Source organism: Callorhinus ursinus, unplaced genomic scaffold, assembly GCF_003265705.2.
Source record: "Callorhinus ursinus isolate GAN/ISIS: 27379988/994484 unplaced genomic scaffold, GSC_fseal_2.0 scaffold49, whole genome shotgun sequence".
NCBI lineage: Eukaryota > Metazoa > Chordata > Mammalia > Carnivora > Otariidae > Callorhinus > Callorhinus ursinus.
Window position 1 is genome coordinate 4,176,648 of NW_027397111.1, and position 26,064 is coordinate 4,202,711.

General features: G+C 35.1%; 1 protein-coding gene across 7 annotated transcripts in view; it reads left to right on the plus strand.

Annotated features, from left to right (window-relative positions):
- The window catches only part of BTBD10 (BTB domain containing 10), a 78,026-nt gene that overhangs the window by 23,734 nt on the left and 28,228 nt on the right, over nucleotides 1-26,064 (plus strand). For 3 of the 7 annotated variants that reach the window (XM_073882893.1, XM_025894171.2, XM_025894172.2), the window contains one exon: nucleotides 129-286. The exons of 2 other annotated variants lie outside the window; for them this stretch is intronic. In XM_073882893.1, coding sequence (XP_073738994.1) covers nucleotides 186-286 — 101 coding nt within the window. In that variant the 5' untranslated portion in view covers nucleotides 129-185. Of the gene's footprint in view, nucleotides 1-128; nucleotides 287-5,224; nucleotides 5,600-26,064 lie in introns of those variants that run through there. 2 more of the 7 variants (XM_073882894.1, XM_073882892.1) reach the window with 2 other exon arrangements.

Consider the following 26,064-nt stretch of genomic DNA (forward strand, 5'->3'; position numbering starts at 1 on the left):
GTCTAGCATTTTATAATCCTGTTCATCACTTTAAAAATATGTCACAGTAATGCCAAAGTATGTAAAATTCTTGACTATTTTATTTTGCGTGGAATAGATTTAAAGGTCAACACTACTCTTTTATGTAGGTTATGGGTGCTACATATGTGCTTTCAGAGCAGTAGTGTGAGGAAGCTTGAAGTGGGATGGCAGGACGGCCTCATCCTTATGACAGTAACTCCAGTGATCCAGAGAATTGGGATCGGAAATTGCATAGTAGACCTCGTAAACTTTATAAACATTCAAGGTAGGTAGAAAATATGTATTTCACATATCAAAGTTCTGATAAAATTGACTTTTATAAAAGAATCAAACTGCATTTGGTTGTGGCAAGTCCTGTCAGAGGATGGGGGCTGGTTTACAAAAAATAATGGATGTTTGCATTTCTCCTTAAACTTTTATAGAAACATTTCTTTTTAATCTTTTTATATTTGTATTTATTTGAATTTTTGTTTCTGTTTCTAAATAATGTTAAAATCTCCTTAGTTGACCCCATGAATAAATGCTGTAATTAGACTGTGAACTCTGGCAAGATAGGTTAGTTCTTTGTATTTAAAACTCTCTAATCAGAATTTTTGTGTTCTAAATACATTGTGTGTGTAGATTATACATAATTTACAGGCTATGTCCTATTGTTTTGTCATCCTAATACTAATGGGAAAATCAGTCTTTCTGCAGTGATTCTGCTGGTTCATTTAAAGTTTGATGCATTAAATGAAATTCATCTCAAAAATTTCTGCCCATTTATATATTATGTGTAAAGCTTTCATTTTGTACTGCATGACTTAGTGAGGAATACCTCATATAGAATGCTTTATGATTTGATATTTTAAGGTGTTAATTAGCAGCTCATAAACCTTACACATTACAGGTATGTAAGCATGTTTTCATAGAGTATTGTGCTTTTGTAAATATTTACTTAGGGGATATTATCAAACATTTAACGTATTTGAGTGTAAAATTCTCCTAATCACCGATAACTGTTACCAGATTTCTTAAAAAACAAAACAAAACAAAACAAAACATGCTGTGATACTGAAATCCTTTTTGTAATTTTAAAGAAATAATTCAGGTGCTCTTAAACTATATACTACAGCTAGAAAGTATGAGTAACTGGTACTTTTTAAGTCTCCTGACAAGATGTCTATCTTTATTGTGGACTTTTAATGTGGTGAGGTCTAGAGTGAAAAAGTTAAGTTGACTTAATTATAAGTACACAACAATGATATGAGTGTTTTTGGTTTATTTGTTCATTTTTGTGGTGTGTGTATATGTGTGCTTTAGCTGGTGCTCTAGTACTTTTTCTCCATCCTGCTTATTATATGGATAATTATTTTGTCTTTGAGATTAAAGAGATACTAGTTTTATCTCATTAAGTGTGTGATATTTTTATCTGCTATGTTGTATACATTTTTCCAGGCTAATTCTGTTATCCTTCTTAGTTCTTAATATTTTTCTGCCAATGTACAGTACTGTATTATAAATGAAGAGATGAAAGGTCAAAATAAGCTGTTATTTGCTTTATGAAAGATAAATGCATCCATGAGGAAAACTAATAGTACTTTTTCATTCCTGTTGTTTCATTTCAAAAATAACAAACATCATAGCTCTTCCTACTATCTGTAACATCAGTAACTTTTTGGTGCTCTTCTCAGGCAGACTATAGCACTATTGGTTGTTTAAGTGAAAAATATTAAAGAGAAATAGAAAATAAATACCAGTATATTATTTGTTTTTAATGGAAAGATCATGAAATCCTTTGAGTTTTTTATTTTATTTTATTTATTTGACAGAGCACAAGCAGGGGGGAGTGGAAGGCAGAGGGAGTGGGAGAAGCCGGCTCCCTGCTGAGCAGAGAGGGGAGCCCCCCTATGAGTATTGATCCCAGGATGCTGACATCATGACCTGAGCTGAAGGCAGACCTTTAACCGCTTAACCGACTGAGCCACCCAGGCGCCGCCTTTGAGCTTATTTTAACCTCATTCATGGAAATTCTGCCCAAGGGAAAATAGCTTATTTTTAGAGACTTCTTGTTCTTATGCACTGAGCATACTTTAAAAATATATGCAGTTTGACTTTTAAAAAATGGTATTCTTTGAGTTGATACTAAAATAATTGGGAAGTTTTATTTTATTTTTTTAAAGATTTTATTTATTTATTTGGCAGAGAGAGAGATAGCGAGAGAGGGAACACAAGCAGGAGGAGTGGGAGAGGGAGAAGCAGGCTTCCCGCGGAGCAGGGAGCCCGATGTGGGGCTCGATCCCAGGACCCCGGGATCATGACCAGAGCTGAAGGCAGACGCTTAACGACTGAGCCACCCAGGCGCCCAATAATTGGGAAGTTTTAAAAACTAACAACCAACAAGTATTGTTGAGATACTGTGCTCAGTTCAAGAGAGATTCAGAAGTTTTTGTCAGGGTACCATCATGGAATGCTTAAAATCCACTTATGGAACAATTAGAGGACAACAGGGCACCAAACTGTGGTAGAGAGTTGTAGTAAAATTAGAGTTCAAAGAAGGAATCAGTATCAACTGAGTAATAATGAGACTTGAGCTAATCCTTGAATGATTAGGTAGATTGATGGACATTCCTGCCAGGGACTTTCTGGAGGTAACCTTGACTAGATTTGAAGGTGGAGCTCTATGAATAGTATTACTTTCCCCAACTGACATATGAAAAAAAATGAGGTTAATAAACTTGCCCAAGACCATGCAATTTCTCAATGGGAAACCTAAAATTTATAAACAAGTTTCTCATTCTTTTTATTTTTGACATTTGCAATAACTTTGGTTTATGGTACATTTTAAATACAAATAAAGTAGAGAAAACAGGTATAATAAACCCCTCTGTACCCATCTTTCAGCTTAAGTTATATCAACTCACACGGCTAGTTGTGTTTCATCTGTGCTTCTCCCTACTCATCCTTTTTTTGGATCTTGTGTATTTTATTTAGGGATATTTGAGCAAAAGAAAGCCAGACTAAACACTGGCTTAAGTTAGAGGTTTATTTTTCTTGTATGTAAGTTCGCAGATAGGTAATGCAGGATGTGGATTTAGTGGCTTAAGGTTGTTAGGATCAAAAATTTCTGATTTTCTTGGCTTTTTCTCATGGTCGCAAGATGGCTTACTGTAGCTCCAGCCATCATGTCCACCTTCCAGACAAGAATGAGGTAGAAGGGAGAAGGGGACAGTGAGAAAGGGGTTTCATTTATATTAGGGAATTAAATTTTCTCAGAAATTTCCAGCAGGCATCTGCTTGTACATCATTGGCTAGAACCATGTCATATGGTCCTCTCCGGGTCATAGAGGCTAAGAAATGAGGTGGGCACATCAAACAGAGTTAGGGATTTAAATTTATAAAAAGCAAATGTCTCAATCTGTTGAGGCTGCTATAAGAGAATACCATAGATTGGGTGGCTTATAAACAAAATTACTTAACATGGTTTTGGAGGCTAGAGAGTCTAAGTTCAGGGTACTGGCACATTTGATATCTGGTAAGGGCTTGCTTCCTTGTTCAGACAACTGTCTTTTTGCTGTGTCTTCACATGGTGAAGGGGCTAGCAATCTCTCTGGGGTCTTTTCTATAAAGTACTAATCCAGTTTGTGAAGGCTTTGCCCTCAAGACCTAATTACCTCCTCACCTCCAACTACCATCACATTGGGGGAATACATTTCAATATATGAATTTTGGGGAGGACACAGACATTTAGTCTTTAGCAGTAAAGAGATAAGCATATTTTATTGGTTCAGTTTTTGTGCATAATTTTAAAAAGTTGTCTTGTATAAATTTATATTTTGTTCTATTCAAATTTTAGAATTGCCTGCATTTTCAGATTTTTTTCTTTTTTTTTTTCCTCCCACTTTTCCTTACTGGCAAGGATAAAACTCAATTTCTTGAATTCTAAAAATGATAATAATAGTTACTATATATGTGTGCTTACCATTGAGGTTTGAGGGTTTGGTGGGCATTGGTAACGTTTCATTTCCATCTAATAAACTTTAAGGTACTTTTCTGAATTTTCTTTTGAATGTAGATTTGGTATGTATAGCACTGTGATATAAAAAAACAAGACAAGGAAGCTAATCTCAACATGGATGGACTTTAGAGTGCCTATGTTCCCTGTGGCTTAATAAGCAAGTGCATACAAATAAATTAGTTAAAAAATTACTGAACTGGGGCACTGGGGTGGCTCAGTCGTTAAGCGTCTGCCTTTGGCTCAGGTCATGGTCCCAGGGTCCTGGGATTGAGCCCCGCATCGGGCTCCCTGCTGGGTGGGGAGCCTGCTTCTCCATCTCTCCACTCCCTCTGCTTGTGTTCCCTCTCTCGCTTTCTCTCTCTCTCTCTGTCAAATAAATAAAATCTTTAAAAATAAATAAATAAATAAAAAATTACTGAACCTTGTTTCTTTCTAAGTAGTTGTATAGTTAATACTTGTATAGAGGAGTTTGTAGTTTGCTAAGAGGTTAAATATTTCGGTTGAAGTGTGTTCGGCCTGAATTGCAACAACTTTCTTTAAATTATAAATTATAAGAGTTTTTGCTACTTAAAAAGGGAAAAAGAAAGCACCTTTTCTGTACAACATCAAAATGGCTAGATTGACAATATGCTTAAAAGCTCCTGAATATTTGAATTGGGTTGAATACAACTATTTAAAACTCAGATCTGCAGTCTGCTTAGGTTACTAAAGATAAACGCATCATACATTCAATATCAGACTTTGCCGCAAGGTTTCATTCCCACATACAAGTACGCATGCTCCTTTCTTCTGAGACTGCGTGAAGACTGAGCTTTACAGTTTCCTTTTTAAGTCACTCCGTAGTCCCAGCAGTAGTTTAGAAATAGAAAAGTTTGGTTGCTTTAAAGAATAGTTCTTGAATGGATTCTTAAAGTACAATATTTTTTTCTTTGGTTTTAAGGAGAAGCTTTACTGCCTAGAATGGGTACACAATAAAATATTGAAAGGAAAAAAAGAAAGTTAGATGTATCCTAGTTTTCTAAAACCTGGCAGGCTGGCATAGCTAGAATTAGCATTACAGATGGCATTTGGCAACACAGCTACATATCACTAAGCCCTCATCTCCTGAGTTTTCTTCAGCCTGTCTATCAATTACAATATCCAATCGCTGCACAGAGATGGAGAAATGGGATGATCACAGCTCACACGATGCTGTTTGGTTAGAAACGTCAGTGCTGCACAACCCACGGCTGAGTCAGTGTCTGTGAGAAAATGAACTGAATTAATATATAGAGGGGGTTGTATCTCTGAACATTTACAGCCTAAATAACCGCAATAGCATTATTACACAGTAGAGGGAGGAAAGCTGGAGGAAGTCTATGGACAGGGGAGGTAGGGGGAGACTGGGAAATTTTCTGATTGTTCAGAGGAATCTTGAAGATGATGGAAATATCAGATGTGCTAAAGTTTCCTAGTAATGCCCAAGGATGCTGATCTGGCTTTCAGTGCTGCATTGTTTGAAAAAGCAGAGTCCCTTTATACTCTGATTTCAGAATTTTTTTCTTGTTTTTGTGTGTCTACCTTGGCATATGCTAAAGTAAGGTGTGTATTCATTTATTACATGATATCACTGGGTTATAATTCTATACATCTATGAATATGAGAGAGATTGAGAAAGATGTTTGGCCTTTGTTTCATTATGATCATTTACTTTTCTGGATGAAAAAGATCATATGTCTTGATTGTCAGCTAAATGGCAAGTTATTTAAAATAAATGGAGTGTGTTTTTATTGTTTTCATGGGTTTGATGCTTTGTTTTTTATTTCATTTAAAGTCTTAGAATCTTCATGTAACTTGAGAATGCATTATGTTTGGTATTGTTTTTTATGAATATCATAAACAATTCAAGGCAAGAATAATTTAAAATATTTTTAATATATTTGAAAATTAAATTCAAAATAGACAAATGAAATCGTTGAAATAATTTTCTAAAAAGAGGGTAAATGTATTTTTATTTTTGGATGAATTAATGATTAGCTGAACCAGTTATATGCAGTAGTAGTTTACAGAATTGAATATATTTGAATGATAAATTTTAACTGGTTAAAATGACTTTTTTTCTAGTCTCTTAGAACATAGACTCTGAATAGATGATCTGGATGCTGCCATTGAACTAGAGAGTAAATCAGATAAGTTTTTGGATTATTGCAAAATGATTTTCAACCAGGGAGAATTTCTAAATAAAGATAATTGTTCTTGCTGTGAGATCTTAAATCTTAACAGGTAGCATTGCTTACTTTATTTGGAAATTTTAGCTGAATATTAAATACCTCGGCTATTTTTTTTCTTTTGTCTTCATTATTCCTGTCCTATGGACCCTTCATTTTGTAGGGATTTGGGGGGATATACATCTTAAAATTTATTTTTAATGTTTTTAAATAGTTCATAAGAGCCTTTCCTCGAAATGGCAGGAAGTTCTTGTGATTTCCCCCATTTAATTTCTAGAAGTTCAAATGGTCATCTTAATGGTTGTCACAACTTATTTATATGTTTAGGCTAGCTAGTGGTATCTTGTATTGGCTTTTTTTGTGGTTTGGTGTCCAGAAATGTTTTTCTAAGCTTGTTTTAGTAATAGAGTTATAAAAGCAGAAATCTCAAGCTCGACCTTTTTGTCTTATACTTGATAGAATATTTTTCTCTGGTTTTGCTGGTTCTTTTAAAATAATAATGCCTGTGTTATTGTAAAAGTAATACATATTCATTATGGATTTGATAAATACAGAAAGCACATAGAAGAAAACAAAAATGTTAAAGTATTTTTCTTTTGATCATAGCTTAAATATTTTTGCATATAACCTATTTTTTGTGTATCTATAAAAATATAAAATCACACATATATTTAAAAGTGGTTTTGAAATATTATTACTGTATGTACTGTTACATAACCCATTTTTTTACACTTAATCATGAACATCCCCTGTCATGAAATAGTCTTCTATACCATAATTCTTAAGAACTGTGTAGTGTTTTATGTGTATATATTTTGTAATTTGCCAATTTGAGTTTTCCTGATTTTTGTTTAAAGATTAGCATGATTCCACAGGATACATTTCTCTAAAAAAGGAAGAATGTCTTAGAGAGTTAAGTAAAAATGTAATTTTGATATTTTTTCGGACAGAGGATTCTTAGTGTGACTACACAATAAACTCTTTAAAGATATGCACTACTTTTAAAATAAAGCAAATAGCTAAGATCGCCATAATAAAATATAGAAAAGAAATCTTTATAACAATTAGGAAAGCAATGAGCTGAGACTTTTAAAAAATGCTAAGACCAACCAAAAGGGTATCTTATATTACATTTAAAAAGGTAATCAAGGAAAGTGTAAGAATAATAATGCCTGACAATGAAGGAAGAAAAAAATCCCTCAGCTCTTACTTAGAAGCTTCTTTGTTAGAGAGGAAGAGCAAACCACCACCAATAATAACAATAAAGCAAACATTGCTGTGAAGGACATAAAAATCAACAGGGGTATAGTGATGATATTAACTAGATAGTTAAATGAGTTATCTTCTGGGTCAGTTGAAACATCTTACATTTATAAAAGGAACTGCCTGTAAAATTTTAAACTTACTGGTATTATTTGTGATTTCTAATGATTTTAGGAGAATACCAGAAGTACTAAAGATGGAGGATTCTAGGTCTGATTTTGAGAAAAATAGATTTTAGAACAAAAAATGAAAAAGATAGTTTATGACTAACTTGAAGAAAAATAGTTTAAAAATGATCCAGAATGGGTTTGCTAAAAATAGATTGTCAGAGCCATTTTCTGATGCAATTGGTAGACTAGTAGCAATATAATGTATTTGGACTTAAGCTTAGTTTTTAGTAAAGTCTATTTTTAAATTCTTGGGTGTATGGTGAAGGAAAAAATGAGTTAACGGTAAGTTGTTTGTGTTAACCAACACAGTTTTGATTTTGAATGACCCTACCCAAAGATTATTGCTCTTGGAAGGTGGCTTTGTTCTTTGCTTTGTCTCATTGCACATCTGGAGAAGGCAAATTATTAAATTTATAGGGGACAATGAAGAAAGAAGGATAGGAAATGATAAACTAAATGATCTAAAATGACCTCTGAGTTTGTATTGTTGGACTAAATTTAAATGAATACTTTTTGTGAGATACATAAGGCCTGAAAAACACTAATATACATTAAGTTAGCATGGCTTTACAACATCACACAGGAAAAAGACCTGGCTGGGGGTGTTTTTTGGCAGTAAATTTGATAGAAAACAAAAGTACAATATGGCTGCCATCATTCCATTTTCTCACCCACCCTCCCTGCTTTAAAAAAAAAAAAAATCACAATGGAAAAGGCTAGAGCCACTCTACTGTACACCAAAGTATTATTGTCTTTAGTTCTGTGTATATTCAAAGGAAGGATGTGAAGAAGTTGGAAATCTTTTTTTTTTTTTTTTAAAGATTTTATTTATTTATTAGAGAGAGAGAATGAGAGATAGCATGAGAGGGAAGAGGGTCAGAGGGAGAAGCAGACTCCCCGCCGAGCAGGGAGCCCGATGTGGGACTCGATCCCGGGACTCCAGGATCATGACCTGAGCCGAAGGCAGTCGCTTAACCAACTGAGCCACCCAGGCGCCCTGAAGAAGTTGGAAATCTTGTAAGCTTAAGGAACTGATTAGAGGTCTTGGGGGCAGCTCTGATTGATATTAAGGAATCTCATTATAAGAGGCATCTTCAAATATGTGAAGAGTCACCTTCTGGAAATGACACCAAACTTGGTTTGAGTCAGACTTGTTTGAGGTTGAAAGCATGAGCTCTGAAATTGAACTACTTAGTTCACATCTCAGACCTGCCATTTAATTTGCTATCTGATTTTAGGCAAGTTCCTTAGCCTCTAAGCTTCTGTTTTTCTCAACTGGGAATGGTTTTGGGGATTAAATGAAAATATATGTAAAATGCTCAGAATTGTACCTGGCATGTATTAAATGCTCAGATCTTAGTGTTGTTGTTATTATTGTTATTTGGCCCTAGCAGATAGAACTAGGCAGTGGTTCTCAACTAGAGGTGTGATTTTTGCCCCTCATTGGGCTTTGGCAATGTCTCAGGACATTTTTGGTTAATGACTGGGAGGAGAGAGTACTACTAGTATCTAGTGGGTGGAGGCCAGAGGTGCTGCTAAACATCCTACAATGCACAGGACAGCTTCCCATAACAAATAATTAACTGGTCCAAAACCCTGAACTAGGGTCAGATGACACGGTTTAATTAAGCTTTAATGTTAAGAAAAATTGTCTTAAGAGTTAGAGCTTTCCAAAGATTGAACAGAACTGTTAAAAAGAAAAAAACCAAGTTACCCTTCCCTGTCATTAACAGCAATAGGTCTGCCAATTCATGGGGACTTGATAGATGAGATTCAGAAATTGGATAGGTGTTAGGATTACATGTTCTAAAAGGGTTTTCCTAAACTTAGATTCTGTGTTTCTATGAGTATTTCTTGGGATACTTAGGTATATTGAATGACCAGTATCAAAGGGTTTCTGATACAAATTCTTTCATTCTTTATCAATCTAATTTAGTTTAGAAGAGTAGTTTAGATTTTTAATTTTAATTGTTTTATTGCTTAAAACTTTAGTATGAGAATAGAGGAGGGAATTTAATGGAATAAGTCAGTTTGTGTTTTCAAAAGGCCATTTGGAAATACAAGTGACTGTCGGATTGCTATTTTTCTCTAGAAACATGTTTTGTGAAACTAATTCGTTAAAAATACTGACAAATGATATATATTTCTAAAATTAAATCTTGTATTTGTACCTCATATCTTTTTTCCACTGGTTGATTTTCCCCCTTTAGTAATAAGTAGGATACTTGCTCTAAAAGGTTTTTGAAAGTAATTACAATTTTTTGAAGCACCTTTAAATGTACGTGATTATGTATGCATTATAATATTATTCTCAATCGTGAACAGTAACTTGCACAAAATACTCAGTAAATATTTGTTGAATAAATGACGAATTAGTAGATACAAAATATATCTGACCATTAATTTAGATCTGTGCAGTTATTAATAGTGGTTAGCTATATATATATATATATGTGTGTGTGTGTGTGTGTGTGTGTATTAAAGATTAGTTCATTATTTTAGAGAGAGAGAGAGAGAGAGCACGCATGTGGGTGGTAGAGGAGGAGGGAAAGAGAGAATCCCAAGCATATTCTGTGCTGAGTGCAGAGCCTGACGTGGGGCTTGATCCCACAACCACGAGATCATGACCTGAGCCTGAATCAAGAGTCCGGACGCTCAACCGACTGAGCCACCCAGGCGCCCCTGGTGGTTAGCTATATTTTAAAACTACTTTATAATTTTCTATGGTAGGGAGTTGCTTGAGACTGTTAAGTATATAGTGATTTCCAATTCCCAAATTTTTCTCTCTAACCTGGACCTTTCCCCTGAACTTAGACTTGTGTGTCTGACTCTTTATTTGATCTGCATTTGGATGTTGAATAAACCTCTCATTCTTTACAATATCTAAGATATACCTACACTTTCCAAACCTAATCTTCCCACTCTCGTTCTCATGCAGTAAATGGAACTTCCATTCTTTTAGTTGCTCAGACCAAAATAATAGTCATCCTTGACTCCTCTCTCTCCTACATTTAATCTCTGAAATTTCAGAGTCTTATTCTTCAAAATGTATCGTCCACTCTTCGCCATGTGCACTGCTACAACTCTGGTCCAAGTCACTTTTAGCTCTCACCTGAACTATTTGCAGTAACCTCTGAATTGGTCATTTGATTTTACATTTGCATCCTTTCTTCCATTGTCCACTTGATCTAACATAAGTTAGATTATGTAACTTAAACTTCACTGGTACCCATATCTCAGATCAAAAGCAAAAATCATTTATTTATTTAGGTTTTTAAGAAAGATTTTATTTATTTGAGAGAGCGAGTGTGCACACGAGTGAGGGGGAGGGGCAGAGGGAGAGGGACAAGCACACTCCACACTGAGCACAGAGCCTGATGTGGGGCTTGATCCCATGACCTGAGATCACAGCCTAAGAGACTAAGTTGGATGCTTAACTGATTGTACCACCCAGGTGCCCCTGAGCTCATCTTTTAACATTGTCTTGCTTTCTGTGCTTCAGCTATCTTGGCCTTCTTGAATGCCACGAAAAAGCCAAAGATTACTCTTTGCACAGGGTCTTTGTACCCTCATATATTCTCATAGTTTTGTTTCTCTCTTCCTTAGATCTTTGCTCAGACATCATCTCCTCAGACAGTCCCCCTTGACCACTCTATGTAAGATAGAACCTCATACCTCAAAACGAGTATCTCTTCACTCTGCTTCGTTTTTCCTCATAGCACCTATCACCATATATTTAATGTATTTATTTGTACATATTCTGTTTTTCTTCCCTCGATTGTATTAATTTTGAGGGCACAGACTTTTTTGGTTATATCCATCAGGACTAGAATAGTAAATCGCCTATGAATTGTGTTCAGTGAATATTTGGTAGATTGAATGCGTGTTAAAACAAATTTTTAAGATAAAGGATAGGAGGGTAAGAGTACTTTCACTTATTATAGGATTTAGTTGTCATTGTATGTTGTAAGCACCTGATACCTATTGATGAATTATAACTATGCTATTTTTTAGAACTGAAAAAGTTAGTATAACATTTACATATTATAACTTCAATTCAGAGACTCCTCAGTTTGGAGAGGTGCTTGCCTAGCAACATCTTCCTTTATGAAAAAAGTTCAAAAACTAGAAGCAAAGTAATAGACATTTTGAAAGTTAAAGAAATCTTCAGCTCCTTTGCTGTTGACATGAAATTAGTTTTTATCAATTGGGAAAACTTTACCCTGGTAGTAAAACATTAAAGCTTTGCCCTTAAGGGCAAAAAGTCTGTCAGAATTTTTAGTATCTAGGTCTTCATTTGACTTCACGGAAAAGATGCTCTTAGAGTGGTCATGCAACAGTATATGGAACTTTCTTTTTATTCAAGTATAATCTAATGGTTGAACAATTCTATATATTTCTCATTGCTCATCAAGATACTTTCCTTTATCTATTTCTCCCATTCCCCCTACCCATCTCCCCTCTGGCAACCACCAGTTTTGTTCTCTGTATTTAAGAGTGGGTTTTTTTTCTGGTCTCTCTCTCTCTCTCTCTTTTTTTTTTTTTGTTTCTAAATTCCACGAGTGAAATCATACGGTATTTGTCTTTCTCTGAATAATTTCACTTAGCATTATATCCTTTAGGTTCATCCATGTTGTTGCAAATGGCAAGATTTCATTCTTTTTTATGACCGAGTAATACTCCATTGTTCGTATGTATGTATGTATGTGTATACCATATATATACCACATCTTTATCCATTCACCTATCAGTGGACACTTGTGTTGCTTCCATATCTTGGCTATTGTAAATAATACTGCGATAAACATAGTGGTGCATATATCGTTTTGAATTAGTGTTTTCATTTTCTTTGGGTAAATACCCAGCAGTGGAATTACTGGATCATAGGGTAATTCTATTTTTAATTTTTTGAGGAACCTTCATACTGTTTTCCACAGTGGCTGCACCAGTTTACATTCCCACCAACAGTGTAAAGGGTTCTTTTTTCTGTGGAACTTTCTTGCTGCTGCCACTGCTTCTGCCTTACTTCAGTTGATGACTTATCTGACAATGGAATTTTTAAGGAGAAGAGAAAGATGTTAGGATTTAGGACTAGTATTAAGACTATTCTTAGGCTATGTTTCTTGCTATAGTTGTCTTTAGTGGGGAAATCTGGGATTTAAGTATCATTTAAAATATTTCTATGGAAAAAACGGATCAAACCACATACTTAACAGTTGACTTTTGAGAGCATAGCTCAGTCCTCAGTTGGCAACTGCCCTTTTTGGTAATTAGCCTTTGTTCCTTGGGGAACTGATCATGTATTAAGCAGAACAAAAAGCTTATAGAAAGGCTAATTGATAAAAAAAGGGAAAAGATGAAAGAAATTTGTATTAAATCTGTTGAAAATAGATTTAGAAGTTTGATAGCATTTCTTATATCGTCACAGTTACTGACACTTAACAAAAGAATGGGAAAAATTTTCTGTAAAGGGTTGAATAGTAAATATTTTTGGCTCTGTGGACTATACAGTCTTTGTTGCAACCACTCACTTTTGCCATTATAGAGTGAAAACAGCCATTAACAATGTATAAATGAATGGGCAATGTTGTGTTTTAATAAAGCTTTATTTACAAAATCAAGTAATGGGTTGCATTTGGTCCATGAGCCATGGTTTTGCATCTCTTAACACCTTAAAAATGCTTATAAAAAGCATATGCAAATTAAGTGCTTAACAATATATTAATATGAAATCATTTAAAAGTCTTAGTTAAAGCTAAAACATAAGATGTGATTCTTGTTATACTAATAAAAACAGCTTAATTTTCCCCAAAATGAAAACAGGAATTTAAAATACTGCTTTTTTAAGGACAGACTAATGGATAGGAACATCTAATGCAAAATTTATAAGGATGCTCACCTCATTTTTTTTTTTAAGATTTATTTATTTTTATTTTGAGAGAGGGAGAATGAGAGAGAGAGAGTACATGAGAGGTGGGAGGGTTAGAGGGAGAAGCAGGCTCCTCGCTGAGCAGGGAGCCCAATGTGGGACTCGATCCTGGGACTACAGGATCATGACCTGAGCTGAAGGCAGTCGCTTAACCACCTGAGCCACCCAGGTGCCCGCTCACCTCATTTTAAAGAAAAAGTAGGTCTTGGGGCACCTGGGTGGCTCAGTTGGTTAAGTGTCTGCCTTTGGCTCAAGTCATGATCCCAGCGTCCTGGGATCGAGCCCCATGTCAGTCTCCCTGCTCAGGAGTCTGCCTCTCCTCCCTCTCCCTCTATGAGCTCTCTTGCTTTCATTCTCTCTTAAATAAATAATAAAATCTTAAAAAAAAAAAAGTAGGTCTTAAAACCTTGATTAAATGTTTAAAATAACTTGTAAATCATATCCATATCTCCATATCTCTACACACACACACACACACACACACACACACACAGACACAGTAGTGTTTGACAAGGAATAAACAACCGATGAAGGAGAAAATGCTTAGATATTATATATACCCTGTAACTTCAGCTAAATTCAACAAATATTAATAAGGTGCACCAGGTTATGATGTTGGTTGCTGGAAGTGTTTAAAGATAAGTAATATAATTCCTCAAACTAGGAAAGTGCTACCATATAAGGTTGTACCATGTGTATTCTACATAAGGGTACCATATATAAGTGCATATGATTCACTTTGTAGATATTTTACTTTTGTGTATTTGTTACAACTAGTGTCTATTTGATAGCAGCAGTGCTTATTAATATCAGTTACTTCTGGAAATTTTTCATGTGTAATTTCTCTCCATTTTCTCTGTTCTCTCTGAACATACATTATTTGAATGTTGACCTCATTCATTATTTTTCTAATTTTCTCATCCTTTCTCTCTTCTTTTCTTTTTCTTTTTCTTTTTAAGAGTTTATTTATTTATTTGACAGAGACAGAGATAGCGAGAGCAGGAACACAAGCAAGGGGAGTGGGAGGGGGAGAAGCAGGCTTCCCGCTGAGCAGGGAGCTCAGTGTGGGACTCGATCCCAGGACCCTGGGATCATGACCTGAGCCGAAGGCAGACGCTTAACGACTGAGCCACCCAGGCGCCCTTCTCTCTTATTTTCTTTGTCTTTCTTTTATTCCCAACTTTATCTTTCAGCCCTTCTAGTAACTTTAGAAGTTACTTCTAAAGTCTAGTAAACTCTAGAAGCTTTAAAAGCTTCTGCTATTGTGTTTTGAATTTCTAAGAACTCTCATTCTCTTTTTTTAAAACAGTATTCCTCTCCTTGTGTTATGGAAGTAATATCTTTTCAAATCACTAGGTTTATTAATTATAGTTTTGCTTTTTTTTGTCTCTACATTGTCTATTGCCTTTTTTTTTTTTTAAAGATTTTATTTATTTGACAGAGAGAGCACAAGTAGGCAGAGCGGCAGGCAGAGGCAGAGGGAGAAGCAGACTCCCCGCTGAGTGGGAAGCCTGACAACGGGACTCCATCCCAGGACCCTGGGATCATGACCTGAGCAGAAGGCAGACGCTTAATGGCTGAGCCACCCACGCACCCTGTCTATTGCCTTTTTTATGTTTATTAAACTTCTTATTGTGAAATAGTTTTAGATTTACAAGAAATTGCAAAAATTGTGAGTTCCTGGGTACTCTCACCCAGCTTTCCTTAATAATAACATGTCACTTAAGTGTAGTACATTAGCAAACAAGGAGATTGACATCGGTACAATATATAATACTATAAACTATAGACCTCAGTTTTTATATGAACTTTTTTTCCTGGCATATATTCTGTGATATTTTATCAAATATATAGATTTTTGTAACTACCTCTACAATCAGGATACATAACTGTTGCCATCACCACAAGCAAACTCCCTCATGCTGTCTCTTTAGAATCACATCCTTTCCCCCCACCGCTTTTAACCTCTGGCAACCTCTGATTTGTTCTCTATCACTATATTTTTGTCGTTTTGAGAATATTATATAAATGTAATCAGATAGTGTGTAAACTTTTGGGTTTGGGTTTTTCATTTCATATAATGCCCTTGTATCCGTTCACATTGTTGTACATATCAGTAGTTCTTATTTCTGAGTACTACTCCATTCTATGGATGTACCACAGTTTGTTTATCCTTTCAGAGAGTGGCATGGTTTTTGTTACATATTTTGCAATACTGTTGGACTTTTAAAATTCTATACATATTACTTTATTCCCCTCCACCCCCTGTAGGAGTTTTTTGTTTCACAGAACAAAATGAAGGAGACCCTTAAATTTCTCTTCAGTTCTTAGGAACCTGCCTGCCATTGGAATCTGTTGCCGTAATTGGAAATTTAATTTTTTAATTTTTTAATTTATTTTTATTTATATATTTTTTAAAGATTTTATTTATTTGACAGAGACACAGTGAGAGAGGGAACACAAGCAGGGGGAATGGGAGAGGGAGAAGCAGGCTTCCCACTGAGCAGGGAGCCTGATGTGGGGCTCGATCCCAGGACCCTGGGATCATGACCTGAGCCGAAGGCAGACGCTTAACGACTGAGCCACCCAGGGGCCCCCGTAATTGGAAATTTTAAACAAATGAGGTGGCAAGGTCATAAGCAGAAATTCATACAAAATGAATATTTTGAAGTTTGATGTAAATAGATATTTGCTTCTGAGAGTGAACATTTTAGTAAGATTTAAGTATTTTTGGTCAACTGCCTGTTGATCTCATGCTTCAAAGCATGATTTTGAAGTTAAGTGAAAAGTTGGTGTAAGATAAATCAGAAGCCTTATTAGCTTATGAAGTTCCAAGATTTAAAAATGGAAATGTTTTCTTTTGGTAGGATTTGTGTTTAAGGTTGGTTTATTTACGTAACTAGAGGTGCTATAAGTAATATTTCTTACTGATGAAAATTGTGATTTTAGAGGAGTCATGATTAAGGATTCTCATTTGGGTTTCTGTAGTAACTATTGGGTAATATTGATCTGTGAGTTTTCAAGTGGTGATCAATTGGAGATGGTAGTTGTTTTTTAATCTTATTGTAAAAAGGCTTTTGATTTCATGAGAACATGAACCATGTTATAAGAGGGAATGCAAAAATCTATGTTGGTTAGTGAAGGAGAATTTAGGATTTATTAGAAGAAAGGCATGACTTTTATTAAGTGTAATTGAAATGACTGACTAGAAACTTCCTGGGAGGATAGCCTTAGAAGTAAGCCATGTTTTAGCCAAGAGGCCAGTTCTGGTGTAGAGTTTGATAAGTTTTGATAAAGGTATGCACTCATGAAACTTCACTGCAATCAGGAGATGAACATACCCATCACACCCAAAAGTTTCCTTGAAGTCCTTTTTTTTTTTTTAATATTGAAGTATAATTAACATATAATGTTATGTTTGTTTCAGGTATAAACATATTGATTCAACAATTCTATACATTACTCAGTGCTCACCGGGAAAAGTGTAGTCATCAGACAAACGTTATTACTACAATATTATTGACTATATTCCTTATAATGTACTTTCCATCTCTAGGATTTATTTTATAATTGGAAGTTTGTACCTCTTAATCCCCATTATCTATTTCACTCCTCCCGCCTACAACATTCCCTCTGGCAACCACCATTTCTCGGTATTTCAGAATCTGTTTTTTGTTTGTTTGTTTTTAAGATTTTATTTATTTATTTGACAGAGAGACACAGTGAGAGAGGGAACACAAGCAGGGGGAGTGGGAGAGGGAGAAACAGGCTCCCCGCTGAGCAGGGAGCCCGACACGGGGCTCCATCCCAGCACCTGGGGATCATGACCTGAGCTGAAGGCAGATGCTTAACGACTGAGCCATGCAGGTGCCCTTGTTTTTGTTTTTGTTTTTTCCTTGTTCATTTGTTTTGTTTTTTAGATTCTGCATATAAGTGGAATCATGTGGTATTTGTCTTTTTCTTTCTGACTTATTTCACTTAGCATTATACTCCCTAGGTTCATTCATGCTGTTGCAAATGGCAAGATTTCATTCTTTCCTATAGCTATATTCAATTATAGTATGTATACTACATTTTTTTTTTTTTATCCATTCATCTATCAGTGGATACTTGGGGTGCTTCCATATCTTGGCTGTTGTAAATAATGCTGCAGTAAACATAAGTGTGCATATATCTTTTTGAATTAGTGTTTTTGTTTTCTTTGGGTAAATATAAGTAGTGAGATTACTGGGTCATGTGGTTGTATTTTTAATTTTTTGAGTAACTTTCACCACTGTTTTGCACAGTGGTTGCACCAAATTACATTTCCATCAACTGTGCAGGAGGGTTCCTTTTTTTCCACATTTTCACCAACACTTGTTATTTCTTTTTGATTTTAGCAGTTCTGACTGGTGTAAGGTGATATCTCATCATGGTTTGGATTTGCATTTCCCTGATGATTAGTGATTTGAGCATCTTTTTATGTGTCTGTTGACCATCTGTAGTCTTTTTTGAAAAAAATGTCTGTTCAGATCTTCTGCCTGTTTTTTAATCTGATTATTTAGGGCTTTTTGGTATTCATTTGTCTTCATATATTTTGGATATTAATGCCTTATCAGATATATCATTTGCAGATATTTTCTCCATGGTTGCCTTTGCTGTACAAAAGCTTTTTATTTTGATGTAGTTTCAGTAGTTTAATTCTGCTTTTTTTCCCTTGCCTGAGGAGACATATCCATAAATCTGTTGCTAATAAGGTCAATGTCTAAGAGATGTGTTTTCTTTTAACCCATCTCACTTTAGGTCTTTAATCCATGTCGAGTTTATTTTTGTGTATCATGTAAGAAAATGGTTCAGTTTTATTCTTCTGCATGTAGCTGTCCAGTTTTCCCAGCACCATTTATTGAAGAGACTGTCTTTTCCCCCTTGTATATTCTTTGTTATAGATTAATTGACCACATAAGCATGAATTTATTTCTGGACTATCAGTTCTGTTCCATTGGTCTTTATGTCAGTACCGTATAGTTTTGATTACTATAGCTTTGTAGTTTATCTTGAAATCTGGGATTGTGATACCTCCAGCTTTGTTACTCTTTTTCAGATTGCTTTGGCTACTCAGGGTCTTTTGTGGTTCCATACAAATTTTAGTATTATTTGTTCTGGTTCTATGAAAAATGGTGTTGGTATTTTGAAAGAGATTACATTGAATTTGTAGATTGTTTTTGGTAGTATGGACATTTTAACGATACTAATTCTTCCAATCCATGAGGATGGAATATCTTTCCATTTGTTTGTGTTGCTTTCAGTTTCTCCCATCAGTGTTTTATAGTTCTCGGAGTATAGGTCTTTCACCTCCTTGGTTAAGTTTATTCCTAGGTATTTTATTCTTTTTGGTGCAATTGTAAATGGGATTGTTTTCTTCATTTCTCTTTCTGCTACTTTGTTATTAGTGCATAGAAATGGAACAGATTTCTATATATTGATTTTTGTCTTGCAGCTTTACTGAATTCATTATTCAGTTCTAATAGTTTCTTGGAGTCTTTAGGGTTTATTATATATATAGTATCATGTTATCTACAAATAATGAGTTACTTCGTCTTTACCAATTTGAATGCCTTTTATATTTTTTCTTGTCTGACTGTTGCAGCTAGGATTTCCAGTACTATGTTGAATGTAAGTGGTGAGAATGGATATCCTTGTTCCTGATCTTAGAGGACAGGCTCTCAGTTTTTTAATCATTGAATATGATGTTAGCTGTAGGTTTTTCACATATGGCTTTTATTATGTTGAGGTTTGTTCCCTCTAAACCTGCTTTGTTGAGAATTTGTATCCTGAATGGATGTTGTATTTTTTGTCAGATGCTTTTTCTGAGATCTTATGGTTTTTATCCTTTCTTTTTTTTAATGTAATGTATCACATTGATTGATTTGCGAATATTAAACCACCCTTCCATCCATGGAATAAACTTTACTTGATTGTGGTGAATTACCTTTTTAATGTTTTGTTGAATTCAGTTTGTTAATACTTTGTTGAAGATTTTCGCATCTATGTTTATCAGAGATCTTGGCCTGTAGTTTTCTTTTTCTGCAGTGTTTTTGCCTAGTTTTGGTCTTGTAGAATGAATTTGGCAGGTGTTTTTTTTTCTCTTCTGTTTTTTGGAATAGTTGGGAGAAAAATAGGTATTAGCTCTTGATGTTTGGTAGAATTCACCTTGGAAGCCATCTGGTCTTAGACTGTTGTTTGTTGGGGGTTTTTTGATTACTGATTCAATTTCATTACTAGTAATTGATCTGCTTAAGTTTTCGTTAAGTTTTTGGAAGATAGTATGTTTCTAGGAATTTATCCATTTCTCTTAGGTTCTCCAATTTGTTGGCGTACGGTTTTTCATAATATTCTTTTATAATTCTTTGTATTTCTATGGTGTTGGTTGTTATTTTTCCTTCATTTCTGATTTTATTTCAGCCTTTCTCCTCTTTTCTTGATGATTCTGGCTAAGAGCTTATTATCAGTGTTTATCTTTTTAAGGAATCAGCTACTGGTTTCATTGATCTTCCCTATTGTTTTTTAATCCTCTATTTATTTCTGTTCTAATCTTTATTATTTCCTTCCTTCTGCTAGCTTGGGACTTTGGTGGTTCTTTTTCTAGCTCTTTTAGGTGTAAGGTTTAGTTGTTTATTTGAGATTTTTCTTGTTTCTTGAAGTAGGCCCGTGTTGCTATAAACTTCTCCCTTAGAACTGCTTTTCCTGTGTCCCAAAAATATGGGCCCCACTGTGTTTTCATTTTCATTTGTCTCCATGTATTTTTTTATTTCTTCTTTGTTTTCTTGGTTGACCCATTCATCTTTTAGTAGTATATTGTTTAGCCTCCATGTATTTGTGTTCTTTCCAGATTCTTTCTTGTGATTGATTTATAGTTTTATACCATTGTGGTTGGAAAAGATGCTTGATATGATTTTAGTCTTCTTAAATTTATTGTGAGTGGTTTTGTGGACTAACATGATCTGTCTTACAGAATGTTCCATGTGTACTTGAAAAGAATGTGTATGTTGCTGTTTTTGAATGGAATGTTCTGTATATATCTGTTATGTCCATCTGGTCTAATATGTCATTCAGTCACTGTTTTCTTGTTGATTTTCTGTCTGGATGATCTATTATTGATGTAAGTGGGGTGTTAAAGTTCCCTGGTATTACTGTATTACTTTCAGTTTCTCCCTCTATATCTGTTAATAATTGCTTTATGCATTTAGGTGATCCTATGTTGGGTGCATAGATATTTACAATTGTTATGCCCTACTGTTGTATTGGTCTCTTTATTATTTTGTAGTGCCCTTTCTCTCTTGCTACTGTCTATTTTTTACTTTATTTTATTATTATTTTTTTTGCTACAGTCTTTTTTAAAGTCTCTTTTGTTTGGTATAAGTATTGCCACCCTGGCTTTTTTTTTTTCTACTTCCATTTGCACAGTGTATGTTTTTCCAGCCCTTCACTTTTGATCTGTACATGTGTTTAGGTTTGAAGTGAGTCTCTTGTAGGCAGCATATAATGGGTCTTGTTTTTTTTATCTATTCAGTCATTGGATTGGAACTGTTAGTCCATTTATATTTAAAGTAATTATTGATAGGTATGTCCTTATTGCCATTTTGTTCATTGTTTTCTGGTTGTTTTTGTAGTTCTTTGTTCCTTCTCTTGTTCTCTTCCTTCATGATTTGATGGTTTTCTTTAGTGTTCTGCTTAGATTCCTTTCTCTTTATTTTTTGTGCATCTATTATAGTTTTTTGGCTTATGGTTACCATTAGGTTCATATTATAACGTGTATAGCAGTTTATATTAAGTTAATGGTCACTTAAGTTTGAACACATTCTAAAAGCACTAAATTTTTATTCCTCCCTCCACATTTTAGGTATGTGATGTCATATTTACATCTTTTTATTTTGTGTATCCCTTGACTGATACTTGTGGATATAATTGATTTTACTACTTCTGTGTTTCAACCTCCATACTGATTTTATAAGTGATTAATCCACCACCTTAATTATATGTTTGCTTTTACCTATGAAATTTTTCTCCTTTCATAATTTTCTTCTAGTTCTGGCCTTTTCAAAGAATTCTCCTTAGAGTCCTTTGTAACTCTTTCCTTCTGCCTCTCTCAACCCCCATATTCCATGCCCATACAAGCACCAGTATATTTTCGGACACTGTACAGTAGTTTTTGTGTTTCCTAGAACTTGATATTACTGTGTCCTTTTTTGGGTGGTATAGGGGTCTAGCTTCTTTCACTCAGCATAATTTTGAACTTGATCTATGTTGTAATTTGTATTAATAGTTCGTTTCTCGGGCGCCTGGGTGGCTCAGTCGGTTAAGCGACTGCCTTCGGCTCAGGTCATGATCCTGGAGTCCCGGGATCGAGTCCCGCATCGGGCTCCCTGCTCGGCGGGGAGTCTGCTTCTCCCTCTGACCCTCTTCCCTCTCGTGCTCTCTATCTCTCATTCTCTCTCTCTCTGAAATAAATAAAATCTTTAAAAAAAAAAAATAGTTCGTTTCTCTTTTTTTGTTGAGTAGTATTCCACTGTATGTATACACCACAAATTGTTTATCAAATTACCTGTTCATAGACATTTAGGTTGTTTCTAGTTTGGAGGTGTTACAAATAAAGCAACCAACAATGTTTGTATGTTTTTATACACATATGCTTATATTTCTTTTGGGTAAATAGATAAGATGGAATGGCTGGATCATATGGGTGGTATATATTTAACTTCCTAAGAAACTTTCAAACTGTTTTCCAAAACAGTTTTTAAAGTGGTGGTACCATCAGGAGTATGTGACAGTTTCATTTCATACACATATTCATCAATACTTGATACGACCATTCTTTTTATTTAGCCATTCAAATAGATGTGAAATGGTGTTACATTGTGGTTTTGATTTGCATTTCCTTAATGAGTGATGATGTTCAGCATCTTTTCATGTACTTATTTTTTTATCTTTATATCTCAAATTTTTTGCACATTGAGAGTTCTTTATATTCTAGATACATGTCCTTTATCAGATATGTGATTTAATTCTCCTAAATATCTTTTGAAGAGCAAAAGTTTTTAATTTTTAAAAAAGATTTTATTTATTTATTTATTTGACAGAGAGAGAGAGAGAGAGAGAGTGCACACGTGCGCAAACACAAGCAGGGGGAGTGGCGGGGAGAGGGAGAAGCAGACTCCCTGCTGAGCAGGGAGCCCAGAATGTGGGACTCCATCCCAGGACCTGGGATTATGACGTGAGCCAAAGGCAGACACTTAACTGACTGTGCCACCCAGGTGCCCCGAAGAAAAGTTTTTAATTTTGATTTCATCAAACATCAGCTTATTTTTTTATTTATTATTTACTTAGTTTTAGAGAGGAGAGGGAGGGAGGGAGAGAGAATCTTAAGCAGGCTCCACACCGAGCATGGAGCTCAAGGTGGGGTTCAGTCTCACAACCCTGAGATCATGACCTGAGCCAAAATCAAGTTGGATGCTTTACCAACTGAGCCACCCAGGTACCCCTCGTCAGTTTATTTTTTAATGAATTCTTTTTTTCTCCTCAAATTTCTGTAATTTTAGGTTTTAGATTTAGGATTGTGATCCATTTTTACTTCACTTTTGTATATGACACAAACTCACCTCCCCTCACCTGCAACTCCCCCCTCCCCAGGTGCTGGAGGTGAAGTATACATTGTATATTCATTTGTTTCAGCACTATTTGATGAAAACACTCTTGAATTGACTTTGAATCCTTGTTGAAAATGAGTTGTCTGTATATATGTGTGCGGGCCCTTTTCTGATTATTGATCTAGTTGTCTGTCATTATGTCAGTAGCACACTGTGTTCATTCCTATATCTTTTCAGCCTTGAAATTAGGTTGTGTTAACGTTCCATATCTGTTCTTTTTAAAGTTATTTAGGCTATTCTAGGTCCTTTGCACTTCTATATGAATTTTAGAATCAGTTTGTTACTTTTGACTAAGAAACCTAAGTTTTTTGGAATTATATTGTGTTTTTCTTTTTTAAGATTTTATTTATGAGAGAGAGGCAGAGTGCGAGCATGGGCAGGGGAAGGGGCAGAAGGACAAGCTGATGCTGCACTGATCATAGAGCCCCAGGTGGGGTGACTCCAGAACCCCGAGATCATGACCTGAGCCGAAGTCAGATACTCAACTGACTGAGCCACCCAGGAGCCCCTGGAGTTATATTGTATCTATAGATCAACTTGGGGAGAATTGCTGTTTAATAATGAATCATTTGACTTGTGAACATGGCAAAATTTTCCATTTATTTAGGTTTTTTAAATTACTCTCAGCAATGTTTTGTTTTTAGCATACATATCTTCCACATCTTTTGTCAGATTTATGCTTACATATTTCAATTTTTTGATGCTATTGTAAATGGTGTTCTTTTAAAATTTTAATTTCTGGTTTTTGTTGTTGTTGCTAATATAGTTGACCCTTTAACAACATGGGTCTGAACTGCACAGGACTTACTTATATGTGGATTTTTTTCAATAAATATACATATAGTAGTGAAGTGTATTTTCTGTGACTTACGAGTTTCTTAACATTTTCTTTTCTCTAGCTTTATTGTCAGAATACAGTATATAATATATGAAATGTGTATTAACTGTTTATAGTTAAGGCTTCTGGTGAACAGTAGGTTATTATAGTTAAGTTTTGGGGGAGTCAAAAGTTATGTGCACATTTTTCACTGTGCAGGGGTTGGTTCCTCAACTCCTGCGTTGTTCAAGAATCAACTGTATGAAAATACGGTTGACTTTGAATATTGATTGATCCTTATATTCTGTAACCTTGTTAAAGTCATTAGTTCTAGTACCTTTTTGTACTAGAGTCTACAATCAGTGATTGTATTGTCTTCAGATAAGGATGGTTTTACTTCTTTTCAAATCTTCTAGATCTTTTTCTTGACATACTGTTCTGGCTAGAATCTTTAGTACATTGGTGAGTAAAGTGGTGAGTGGACATCCTTGTATTGTTCTTGATTTTAGGTGGAGAGTGTTTGGTCTTTAACCACTATGTATGATGCTGGCTGTAGGTTTTCCATAGATATCTTTTATCCAGTTAGTGAAATTCCATTGTATTCCTACTGTGCTAAGGTTTTTTTATTTTTTTTTTTAAATCAGGAATGGATTTTGTATTTTGCCAAATGTATTTCGTATGTATATTGAGATAGTTTTTTTTCATTAATTTGTTAATATTGTGAATTATATTGATTAAAAAGTTTTTTTAGTGAAGTATAATTGACATATAGTAATTGATTTTTGAGTATTCAACCAATCTCGCATTTTTAGGATAAATCTCATTAGATCATGATGTATTGACATTTTTATCTACTGCTCTATTTGATTAAAATTTTTTTTAAAATATGCATATTCTGAGGGATGTCTGTTTGTAGTTACCCTTTTTTTAAAATATTTTATTTCTTTTTTTAAATTTTTTTTATTTTTTTTATTTTTTTAAAGATTTTATTTATCTGAGAGAGAATGAGAAAGCGAGCACACGAGAGGGGGGAGGGTCAGAGGCAGAAGCAGACTCCCCGCTGAGCGGAGAGCCCGATGTGGGACTCGATCCCGGGACTCCAGGATCATGACCTGAGCTGAAGGCAGTCGCTTAACCAACTGAGCCACCCAGGCGTCCCTAATATTTTATTTCTTTATTTGACAGAGAGAGAGAGGGAAGACAAGCAGGCTTGTGGGAGAGGGAGAAGCAGGCTTACCACTGAGCAGGGAGCCCGAAGCGGGACTTGATCCCAGGACCCTGGGATCATGACCTGAGCCTCAGACGCTTAACGACTGAGCCACCCACGCGCCTCTGTTTGTAGTTATCTTGTATTGGTTTTGGTACTTGGGTAATACTGGCCTCATAGAATGAGTTAGGAAATATGTTGTCTTCAATTTTCTGAAGGAGTTTATGTAGAATTGATATTATATCCCTCTTAAGTGCTTGGTAGAGTTCATCAGTGAAGCTGTCCGGGCCTGGAGTTTTCTTAGAGGGAAAGTTCTTAACTACAAATTCAGTTTCTTTAATAGAAATAGAGCTATTCAGGGGCACCTGGGTGGCTTAGTTGGTTAAACATCTGACTTCAGCTCAGGTCATGATCTCACAGTCCTGAGATGGAACCCCTGGTCAGACTCCGAGCTCAGCAGGGAGTTGGCTTGTCCCTTTCCCTCTCCCTCTGTGCCTCCCCCTGCATGTGTTCTCTTTCTCTCTCTCTCAAATAAATAAATAAAATCTTAAAAAAATAAAACTATTCACCTTATCTGTTTCTTCTTGAGTGAGTTCTGGTAGCTTGGAATTTGTCCAGTTTTTCTAAGTTGATGAACTTATTTGCATGAGGTTGTTAATAAATACTCTTCTATTACTCTTTTAATTGTAGTGATGTCAATTTTCTCATTTCTAATATTGGAATTTGTATCTTCTCAATTTTTTTTCACCATTCTGGCTAGAGGTTTATAA